This window comes from Drosophila montana, unplaced genomic scaffold (genome assembly GCF_035044405.1).
Source record: "Drosophila montana isolate Dmon_TW-CO22-7 unplaced genomic scaffold, ASM3504440v1 contig_3848_1, whole genome shotgun sequence".
Taxonomy (NCBI): Eukaryota; Metazoa; Arthropoda; class Insecta; order Diptera; family Drosophilidae; genus Drosophila; species Drosophila montana.
In genome coordinates this window covers 3,903,810-3,915,991 of record NW_026998720.1, presented here as the reverse complement: position 1 = coordinate 3,915,991, position 12,182 = coordinate 3,903,810, and the positions used below count along the sequence as shown (strand labels likewise).

Genomic DNA, 12,182 nt, shown 5'->3' with positions numbered 1-12,182 from the left:
TTGTTAGTTCTACGAATATTAATAACTTATCACAAACATCTTCTTTCACATTGTTTGACACGATTTAAATGATACATTGACTTTCCCATGAATCACACTTAATGATTTATATCAAAATTTGTTTCATGAAATTTCTACCAAGCAAAAGTTCCCCTTAAAACAGAATCCCGTTTGTTGATGATGGATATAAAAGCATCTACTGCCGGTCCAGTCGGTCATCAGCCTTTCGGTTCATATTGCTCCAGCAACATAGCCAGTTTTATTACCAAGTCGAGCATGAATTTCTACAAGATATTTATCTTTGTTGTGCTGCTTTTGGCTATTTGCATGGGACAAGCTAAGGCCGACTTTTGGAAAAGGCTTGGCAAGAGAATTGTAAGCCAAAGAGCAAGAGAATGTGTTTTTAACTTTGAGACAAATAAAATAGTTACAGATCTTTAATAACTAATGATATATGTCTATAAATTTACCTCTTTCAGGAGCGCATTGGCCAAAATGTTCGGGATGCTACAATTCAGGTTGTGGACATAGCTGAAAGGGCCGCAAATGTAGCCGCTACAGCAAGAGGCTGAAGAGGGATGCATTTTCTACAGCAGCTCGAAAATGTATTTATTTATATATTTGTAGTCTTTAAGAAATTGAGTTAATCAAATTAAAACCAATGAAAATCCATGAAAATGATTGAAAATTAAGTTTTTTTTGCTTAATATTGAAAAAAAATATTTTAAAATAACTATAAATACATATAGTATATTATGTATCTGTATGTATGTATGTATATTAATAATAAAATTTATTTAATTCGGTAAACGTTTCAAACAATTTTTAGAATTATTTTCTGTTTGATCGTCTTAAGCCTAAAAGACGTGACATTATGCTCGATTAGCAAAAAAAACATTGTTCATGCTTAGGTTCGGCTGTTCTTCATCCAAATATTGCAGCTTGCGGTTCGATGGTTCATGGTTGAACATATTGGAATTCAGACTACAAACCTGTTTTCAGCCTGTAATACATATATAAATATATTGCGTTAACGCTAAAATGAAAGATACTTTATTTGTATAGACTACTTATAATATTTTAGAAGCTAAATGAAAAATGTGGTGAAAAGAGGATTTCTACATCGATTTTTATCGATTGTTTGAAAATGAGGCAAGTTATCGATTAACCAACTCGTACTGCGAGGGCAATAGGACGTCACTCGGCTATTAAAGCTTACATACATTGCACAAAAGCATTATACCCTTTTTACCCATTTTCAATGGGTTTAGGGAACAAAATCAATGTACATGGTTATGCATGTGCTCTATATTCCATACTATCTGTATAATTGCCAACTTATATAAACATTGTCAAGATCAACCCATTTGCATATATGTAGAACTAGGTACAGTTGTTTACGTTTCTGTTTACTTCACAGGGTTGATATTTGAGAACCGAATAGTTCTCACAGTTAGAACAAAACTTCCACCAATTGCACAAGTGTAAGAGCTCCCTTGGCAATAGACCCCGGGCCCTTGCATATGCCCGGAACCCGCAGCCGCTGTTGCTGGTCATTTTGAGCATAAAACGCGTTAAAATGTCAAAACACTTGTGAACCTCTGGGTTTGGGTTGACGAGGGAGCCCGGCTGAAGGTTAGCCTGTGGCAAGCACACACATGTGTGTGCATGTGTGTGTATGTGAGTGTGTGTGTAATTTGCTTTGATTTACTTACATTTGGGAGCATGTCGACACGTGACCGCAAAGTTTACATTAAATTATCAGCGTGCCCTGTGAAAGTGCATACATAGTTGCCATTAAAGTACGTCGACTGCGAGGGGGTAGGGGTGGGTTGGCATTGGGATATGCTTGAAGGATTACCTGCCTGCACTTTAACTGCAAAAGTGAGCAAATGAATTGAATTTGAATACGAATACGAGCAGGCAACGAATGCGGCCTAATTACAATGGCAATGCTGTAGGATTAGGGCAACTCGCCTGGGAAATCGACAGGCTGGGCTGGCTCTTCCTTTTACAATGTCGCTGCCGTCGGCGGTTATAAAACTCGCGGCACATGCTCTGAATTATTGACAGCTCCGGCGTTGCAAGTGCCAGTCAATCATTATCATTTGAGCGCCTCAAATGCCCTGATTAGAGCGCCACTGTCAAATCATTTGAATAACAATAAAGAGCCGGCGAAATTCTAATTTATGCATTGATTTCCCCCCTGCCCCCTCGGGCAGCTTATGTAATAATCATTTTTAAATTACAAAAAAAAGCGCCTGGCACATTGCCATCTATAAGTAATTTAACAACTTCCTGACGCCCGCCCGCAGCGCGGATTGTAAAATTCTCTTTTTTATTATTTGCCTGAAAGCTGGCGTCGTAAATCCCAGAAAATCATCTGTAAGCCGCGCATGGGGCCGCATCAAACAACAACAGCAACAACACTTGAAAATATGTCGAAATATTGTAATATGCGTCGCAGATAGACAGGACGCGCATATAGAACATACATATACATATATATATTTATACTTATATATGAGGCAACCCGCTGGGCTGCCTCCAAGGCTGGCTCTTCAGCAATCGTTTACAATCCATTGAGAAGCTGACGATGTATCAATAATATTTGCCCGAACTCGAGTTCAAAAGGTGGTGCTTGTTGTGCTTGCCCACATGCCCAAAACATGCAGCACAGTGTAGCTGGGCAGGCTGTTCGGCTGAGCTAAAAATAATGTTTGACTTAATTTCTTTTATGGCTCAATATAACCATTATTCGCACTACTTGAGCACACGGCCAAGTGGCGTTTGGGCCGCATAATCAGCAAATTTAAATTCAATTCGCTCTTCGCCAGCGATTTTAAAATGTTTTTGCCGCCGGGCTGTTGGCAATGGGCGATGGGCGTGGCAATTGTCAGCCGCACACACTAAGGTCGTGCCACAAATATACGAACGCCGTCTGCGCAAATCTTTGCCAAAATTTTAATGCCACGCAGCACTCGCCGCAATCGAGCGTAACAATTTAATTTGCTTAGACCTAACTTTGCCACACAATTTATCATATTTAAGAAACGATAAGCCGTTGAGTATAACATAATTTTTTAATTTTTGGTGCATAGTTTTTTAAGAGCCTAGCTTTAAACCTTTAACAATACAGCCGCAATCTGGACTGGACTTTGCGCCCAATCATCTATCACAGCTTTTAGTTATTTCTTTGCTAAAGGGGTATATTGGGTTTGATATTGGTAAAGCATTCAATTAACTAGGGCCTTGAGAGGTTATATACCTTCCGAACCGGATCTAGGAACAGAGCCAGAGTCTCCTCAGTCTGAATTTTACTTCGATTTGCTCCGATTTGCACATATCGATAAATATCAATTCTAGCTTCGATCTCTTCGCGGTTTCGTCAAAGAAATCTTTTAAAAGTATAGTTTTATGATATCCTATCCTAGTTGAGCACGTTCATCTAAAGCCAAAGACTATATGCTAAAAGCGTTATATATCTCTCTTCGAGGTTTCGTCTAAAGACATTTTCAATACAGGGTATGTGCTAGTTGAGCTCGTTCGTCTAGAGACTATATTCTAAATGCGTTATAAATCACATAGAAAAATTCATTCTATGCACTATTTCATATAGACTGTTATTAGTTTTTTGGCTTTTATTTTGTTGTTATTTTTTTGGCTATATGGAACAATGCAAAAATACAATTCAATTTATGAAATATTTTTGTCTTTTCTTTTTATTCATTTTCATTTTTTTTTGGGACTGGCTGAATGAATGTGCAGCGCGCCATGAGAAATGCGATGATATTTTCGCCCCTGAGGTTGGGCATTACATTTCATACGCAATTCAATGGCTTTTGTTCTGCACGAAATTCGGCTGAAGGACTCACATGTCGCCTGCTCGTTTTGCCCAGATTTATGGCCAGCTTGACGATGGCGCATTACATTGTCCAAATTAATAAAAGGTGGACCTTTTGGCCCAGGCGCCGCTCAGCACCAGTCTGGGGTCCTGACAGCGTACGCCCCTGTCGCCTTGTCGCCCCAGTTGTCCCTGTTCCCTGACCTCTCACCCCTTTTCAGGCCACGGCGCAACAATTTAATAAACACCGCGCGCTGTTTTGCGAGCTCTTTTGGGTGCATTTCAAGCACAAATGAAATTGTTTTGCCTGCAGCAAATGTATCTGTGAGATACATAGCAACAACAACAACTACATCAACTATCCAGCCAAGCATTGTGTTTAGGCATTGAACTGCGTATTTTGCGAATAGCTGTTGTCTAATAAAAAAAATTATTGAAATACTGTCGATTTCCACACGAATGCCTCGCAATGACAAGCCTTTTTTTCCAGATCAGCTCAGATCGCATGAGGGTGATAAAGCACATATGAATATTTGCGCTTATGAATAGCTGAGGATGAATACACTCGTGAGTGCCTGGCTGACAAATATTTACCATATGTCCCTTAATATCTTTGGAGGCTAGGCGAGACTTCAAGCTTTAAATGCGTAAATGTTTTTATACCCTGTAAAGGGTGTAATGTATTTGTGCAAATTTATGTAACAGCTGAGTCGATTTAGCCTTGACCGACTGTCTGTCTGTCTATCCGTCTGTATAAACGCATACTATATATCTTGCAAACTACAAAACCTAGAGACTGTAAATTTAAAATTTATATTCTCCTGTGACATGTACAAAGCGAGTTTATAATTTTACAACGATATCTCATCACATTTCCAGAATATTAAAAGAAATCGATTTTAAGACTTGGTTTCTTAAGCATAACTTAAAAATTATAGGGACTATATACAACAAATTTGATATGTAGCCTCTCATAGAGTATACATAAATTAGGAAAACTTCACTTTCTAATCTTCATGAAGATCAAAGAAGCAGCGCACAAGAGTTTGTTCCTTTAAACGAATTTCTTAATATGTAATGCAGCAAAGGGGATTTTAAAGCGATGGAAAAAACGAAAAATGTACAAAAAATTGTTTTCGAAAACGTGTGTAACGCATAGAAGGAGACATCTTCGACCCCTTAAAGTAGATATATTCTAGATCAGCATCAAAGCTGAGTTAATATAGACATGTCCGTCTGTCCCTCTGTATGTCTTTCTGTTTCTAAGCGAACTATTTTCTCTGTTTTAAATGTTCCATTATGATCCTTATCAACATCGGACACCTATATCATATAGCTGCTATAGGAAAGATCGGTAGAATAGTTAGCAAAAACTTCTGTTTTCAAAGATATTTCAACAAACTCATAATTTTCGAGCTGCCCTCGTCTCACATATCTGCAAAAGGAAAATGTCTACATATCCTAAGTTTCTCGTTTTTAATTCAATTTGTTTTATTATGCTGGAATTAATTAGTACCATCTGAACTCTACCAAGCGAATGGCTGTGACATAAGGAAAATAGTTAAAATTTTGTAGCTTACAAGTTTAATTTTGTACATTAAAACCAGCACATGAAATTCTGATAAGAATTTTGACATCCACTTTATAGCCAAACAAAATATTGTATTAGTATTTAATTCTGATTTTTTTATCAATAGAAACTCTCTATTAATCTCCATATAGATAAGCTGGCAATCCAATTAAAACTTATAACACACTTTTGACTCTCAATTCAATTAATAACAATTTAACGCTCCGTGGCACAGTTCCCAATTGCCAGTTCCCAGTTCCCAGTTGCCCAACTGGCAAGTTGCCTCGATTATGAAGATAAAAGAAAATGTGGCCGAAGGTTTTTCCAACTGACAGGCGCACACGTCAGTTTCTGGCCAGGCACAAATTAATCTCGATCCGTGGCAGCGGTGACGAAAAAAATGCCAAAAATTATTAATGAGGACGCATGTGTGAGTGGGAAAAGTCTTAATAAGAGTAAAAAGAGAGAATCAAGGACCAAACGGACCAGACCGACAGGACGGGCACCCTCATTAACGGGAAATTAGTTTTGCCGGAGTGTTTCTGGTCTGATTTCTGGCGATGGTGTCAAAATGAGCTGAACAAAGGCATCTGCCTGCCGTGGGGGGTGATTAAACGCGGAAATGAAGCAAACAGCTTGCTTGGCCGGCCAATCGACCAGCTCCGACTGTTTGCCTGTCTCCTGTCTCCTGTGACGTTGACACTTCAGCGATTAGCGCCGAATCAAAGCCAGTCCGAGGTGCGACAAAGCGCATAATATTAGAGCAAGCAGGAAAAAAGAAGAAAATGCCGGAGGATTAACTCAACTTTGGCCCAGTTATTGTCTCTTCTTTTTTCCCAGCGCATTTGAATTAATTTTGGTGCGGCACTTGAGTGCCACACATAAATCCTCAGCGCGTTGCATTGTCCGGAGTGCTGAGTGTCCTTTGAGTGCACTTAATTATGCGGAAATTGTATTAGAAATGTGTGCGGCCTTTTGCTTTCATTTCTGACTTATTTTACATCAAATTTGCGGCAATTATTTTCCATTTTTGCCCGAGCCTGCGGCTGATGAGCGTCAAATGCAGGCGCAATTGTAGTAGCTCCTTTTCGGTACAGTTGTGCAACATTTTGTTGCACGTTCTTTTTGTTGCTGTGGCGTGTTCGATTCTAAAATTTCAATTACCAGTCACTCAGCTTGCCAAGCTAACAATGCGCCGCGTTGTTTGTTATTTGGTTTATTGATATGTTTTCAAGTCCCTGGAGTATATCGGACTACGTCGAGCTGCCTGTCATATTGCGTTTGTTTTGTGGGGGTGGAGTCCCTTTTTTCCCACTGCCCCACTTCCAATTGATGCTCTCTGCCAATAATTTGTTTAATGGCAGCGTAAAAAATTAGACCATATTGAATGTCAATTGTTTGATTTTTTGATTAAGGGCACCCGCCTACGTTGCCCAGTCCGTTGTTTGATTGTGGTTGGGCCTGAGCTACCTCTCAGCGCTGATTAAATATTGAAAGAGTAAAGTGGCGTAATATGAAGCCGGAACGAGCACAGACAGGACCTTCGGCTGGTTGTAAGTCGAGAGTTTTTCTTGTACGACTTTTCATATAATAGGCAAGAGACGCGCGCATTATTATTTTTGGCTTATTTTTGGAAAAATTCTAAAAAATAATTTCTAGCGGCTACAGCTGTCACGTCTTTCTATTTTTTACCATCAATTTGAGGCATCATTAATCAAAACTCTTTTTGGCAACAGGATATTAGCATAACGAGCTGTTAGAAAAGGCCCCCTTCGGGGATGCGGCCAAAAAGCAAAGCAATGTCAATTTACGCGTCACAAAGCGTTGGAAGAAAACCATTTTTGCTAAGGCTTAAAAATTGCAAACGGATGTGTAAAGTCAGGCGAAAGTCGGAGTGCGCACATGTGCTGCAGTTCCCAGTCTAGAAGCTGAGAGTTTTCGCGCTTTTTAAGGCTTGGCAACAACAACAATAACAACAACGACAATAGCAACAACTATGCATATCGTGGCAAAACATCATTAACTTTGCGGGGCTGCGGGGTTGCATAGGCGTGGCAAATGCCGATGATGCTGTTGGCATTTCCACTTTACCGAGCGACAACGCCCAAATCGTCAAGACACTTTCACTTGCCACTGTCGTTGTTGTTATACTCTGTAGCCATTGGAAATGGTATCATAGTTTTCTGCAGATATATGTAACAGGCAGAGGAAGGCAACTTCCACGCCATAAAGCATATATATTGTTGATCAGCACCAATAACCGAATCTGTCTAGCCATGTTTATCTGTCCGTCCGTATGAACTTGTCAATCTCAGAAATTATAAGAGCTAGAGAATTCACATAAATAAAGCAAATATATTCTTGAGTGATCTCGTTTATTAAAAAAGCTCCAGACTTGAAATTTAAAATATACATACCAAATATCGATAAAAATCGATTTTAAGATTAGGAAAGGTTAACTTTTTGGATACCTCCAAAACGAAAATATTATGTTGACTAAAGGATACAGAGTATTTTGTAGTCGAGCACCCGTTCGTGTTGTTGCTGCGCTTCATTTGCAATTTTTATAAATTTTGCAAAGTTGTGTGTGTGTGCAACATATGTCTAATATGTCTGCGCGCTACTTTTGACGTGCCACTGATTGGCGCCAGTTTCAAGGCAGCGGGTTGGTGAGATGGTAAAGATGAAGGTCGGGCTGGGGCATGTCCCTTGGCTGTGGGTGACGCCAGCTTCAGTTAAATGAATGCAAATTTTTATTTAAACATTACGGTAACAGCATTGAGCTGTCAATATGTTTGTCTTTTTATTGTTGTTGCTGCTGCTGTTGCTGCAACCCGGGCGTGTCCTGATGTGGCGCCAAGTGCTTAAGCGAAGGTGGCGAGAGGCTAGCAAGGATGTGGCATGTGGCATGTGGCGTATGGCGTGTGGCGTGTCTGTTGCTGACAGCTTGAAAAATGGCAAATAGCGAGCACTGCAAATAACATAGAAATTTGATGTCGCAACGTCTTCGAATCGAATGAGTGCTGAATGTATATTCAGAGAGCCCTATACATTTTGTTGAAAATGTAATTTTCTAGAGGACAGTCCTAACTAGGACAATATTTTCTTGATTAAGTTCAATGGAGGTAAAAAGCTTGTTTAAGAATTTATTTAAAAGAACTTCATAAAATATTAAAAGGTATGAAAAGTTACATGCACCTAATTGAAACGCGAAGAAGGGATATCTTCGGAGAAGATTTCATACCCTTGAAGGATTTTCGCTGTAGCATAGTTTGGTCAAGTTGTTTTAATAAACTCGAAAAAGAAGATCCTTGCAGATCGAACCTTTTATAAAGGTTTCCATACAAGAAACTCTTGTCGAGCAATCGTTCCTATGGCAGCTATATGATATAGTGGTCCGATCCGGTTCCGACATATACCGACATACTACCAGCAACAGAAAGAAGGACCTATGGAAAGTGATAAGACTTATTTTATAGTATATTTCCCAAATATTCTCAAAATATGAAAGCAGTCTGCTTGCTTTTAATATAATTAATGTTATATAATTTAATATTAATATTAATTGTGTAAATGTAAGAGTTGCAGTTGATGCAAGCTATCTCCGGTCGATTACACTCGAGCAGAGCTTTCATATTTCTTAATCTTATGCATTTATCATTACACACACACACTTTGACTTACACTCCACGCTGTGATTGGGGGGAAACAGCCATAAAAATTATTAATGATTAACGCTTACAAAGAAATGAATAATTCCAAGCAATAAAAAAGCAACTAAACTGGAAAAAGAAAGGCCCCTATGTGGGCCATATCGCATTTCGTCATTTCGATTTCGTTGAAGGAGGAAGAGGAACAGTTGTGACTCGATCGCGTGCCGGCCAAAACAAATCATTAATCATCGAACTGTTGCAATTTCGGTGGCTGTGGTTAAAATTAATTTTGTAGAAAAGTACAAAACGCCCCAGGCGACCTTTTGTGGTGGGGGGTAACAGGGGGGATGACTGGAGCCGAGTGCCAAAAGCCTCGGGGACCAAAACAACATTAAAAACTACTAAAAAGGCGAAGAGGCCAAAGGAGCGGCGGGCGGGGTCGGATTGTTGCTGAGGCCTGTGTCTGACACATGCGGCGCTTCATTTTTTACGAGTACAGAAAAAAACTTTCACACATTGTTGTTCGGATGTGTAGCGAAAGCGCCGCGGGATATTTGTGACACTGCCGCCGCCAAAGAGATGCCCCGCCCACCCAACAGCTCGCAACTTGGTTGCGGCGTGAAAATGCACACGGGGCAGGGGCAGGAGTAAGGGGCAGGGGGCAGAGGGCTCAGCACAACCGGGCACAACCGGGTGCGTCTTGTGTGTATTGTAAATAACGATTTGCGACGATTTGTGTCATGTGCGATGACGTCGTCCCCGTCGATATCATTGATACTTTGTCAAACGTGTAAATTACATGGCGCATTCGGCACTTGCGATTTATTTTCACATGCAAATTTTCCCAAAAACGAAAGCGAAAAACCCGTCCGAAGACGACGGCGACATCATCATCATTATTCAAAGGGCTGGCAAATCCCAAAGGGGATGCCAGTTTGACACGCGTTCGCGAATCCCTCGCAAACTACTTTAAAATTTCAACCAATTTCAAATGACTTCTTGTCACACATGTGGCCTGGATCTGGGAGTGGGTGCGGGACTGGGAGCGGCAGCGGGAGCGGGGGCTAGGGCCTTGCATCGTTAGTGCAAATCGCATCATCGCGTCGCTTTGTGCGTTTTGATTGATGTCAGACGCTTGTAAGTCGCCGCTCAATCCACATTCGCACATCCCGAGCTGCCGCTCTGACCCTGCCCCGCACAGCCCGTGCGGTTTGACTCTAAGCCGACATTACCTTACCCCTTTTGCCCTGGCCCGGCCCCTTGCGCTTCGACATGCGCTCGTCACGCGATTTTTCAGCAGTTTTCCACGCGTTCATATTTCGTAATATTTTATAAGAATCTTTTTACATTATTTTTCTCGGCGTGATTTATGAAAGCCTGCCGGGTGAGCTACCCCAGACATTTGCGTCTTGTTTATAAGGGTTAAGCTGTTTCAATTTCACTCCAGTGATTAGGTTAGATAAAGATGATAATGATAAGGTTGTGACACATTGGGGCGTACACAGTTTTGCATATGTTAATGTAAATAAAAGCAGCGCTTGTCAAACTGTACTCCAGCAGACAATTATGCCGGCAAAGCAGAGCAGCTTGGCTTCGTATATCGGCTCCACTGTGCACATGAAGCTGCGACTACTGTACTGACTCCTCCACCAGCGAAGTTAAGGCGCCTCTGAGCTCTTCACAAGCAGCTTACAACTAGCTTCTACCTGTCGGCATTTAAGCCAGATTTGGGCCATGGTCGCTACCTTGCACTGCGAATGGTTCAAATCCTCATTTTAGGAATTTTCTCAGTCTGTGACTGGCACGTTTGCTATTCGATTTAAGGCAGAGATCTGTATCTTGATACCTTAGAGGAGCAGCATGGAGCATGGACCAGCCGACATCCTAGCTCAACACAAGGCCTTCTGGCTGGATCTACAGCAAAATAATAATAATAATTGTAAAGTTTTGGACTCTATGACCCCAATGTTGTAAGTTTAGATAAAAGCAACAACAGTGACAACTGTCGCACTTGTGTGCATTGGCAAGGGAACTTTGCCCACTGAGGCGCAACAATTGATGCATAACATGAACTTGACCAGTCACCGAGTGACCAGCCATTTATCAATTTTGACACGGTGACTGTGGCAACTCTGGTCAGTCCGAAAATGCCGCCAGCTGCCTAACCTGTTTGAAGTTGAACGCGCGCGCGCGCGCAAGTGACAAATGTACAAACAAATGCCCGGTTTTTCACGCTCAATGACTTTCAATTAGAGCTACAACAGGACCGGGCGCCGACCCCCGGTGGTCGCCTGGTCAAGTGCGCGTCCTTTTGCGTCAGTTGCCATGTTAATTGGCTAACGCGCAAGGGTTAAACGTGCCCACTGTCCACCCCAAATTCGGGTGTCCAGCTCGGCGCATCGTTCATCAATTGTCCTGATGATGCAGCAAACTTCAAAACGTATTTTCTGCTCGTTAGTTTCGTAATTTTCCAAATTTCTAATGTGCAGACTGTACGCTCAAACCTTCCCCCTCCCCCTCCCAGCTTGTTGTGTCGTACCATTATTTTGCTGGTCATTTTGGGAATTGTCTGCTAATCAAAAAAAAAAAATAACAAGAATGAGATTGTCAATAAGTTTGAGCCCAAAAAGTTCGTGTTTGGAATATGTATTTAATTTGTCGCTTTTCGTACCTAAGATGGAATTTTGAAAAATGATAAGAAATAAAACGTCGATTGATTGTAGAAAAACATCCCTCTTTCGGGCATCCCAGGTGCAAATTAAAGCCGCCAAAATATTTGTTTCTTATCAAGAATATACATACTTAATGGGGTTAAAGCAATCCTTTTTATGATTACGATAAAATACGACTTTAAGATTGCATTTTATATAATTTAACAAGTTTTAACAGTTGTCAATTTTGTGGGAATTCGATTTATTGATATTCCGAATATTAGATCAATTTTTTATCAGAAGTTAAAAGTCGATGTCGTATTTGGAAAACTGTATTCAAATTAAAAATCAAAAATATACATTTTATTATACTTTTGTATGTATTATTTTTTTTGCTGGTCATTTTAGGGAACCCTTCAGAATTAAAAAACATGAAACATTAAATCATGAAACTGGCATCACTT

At 40.5% G+C, this 12,182-nt stretch overlaps 1 protein-coding gene across 1 annotated transcript; it reads left to right on the top strand.

The window, feature by feature from the left end:
• The first annotated feature begins 276 nt into the window (after positions 1 to 276).
• Positions 277 to 572, top strand: LOC135438559 (cecropin-C-like). Its single transcript, XM_064696906.1, has 2 exons — positions 277 to 375; positions 480 to 572. Exons 1-2 carry the CDS (start codon positions 277 to 279, stop codon positions 570 to 572), a joined length of 192 nt encoding a protein of 63 aa, XP_064552976.1.
• The last annotated feature ends 11,610 nt before the right edge of the window (positions 573 to 12,182 follow it).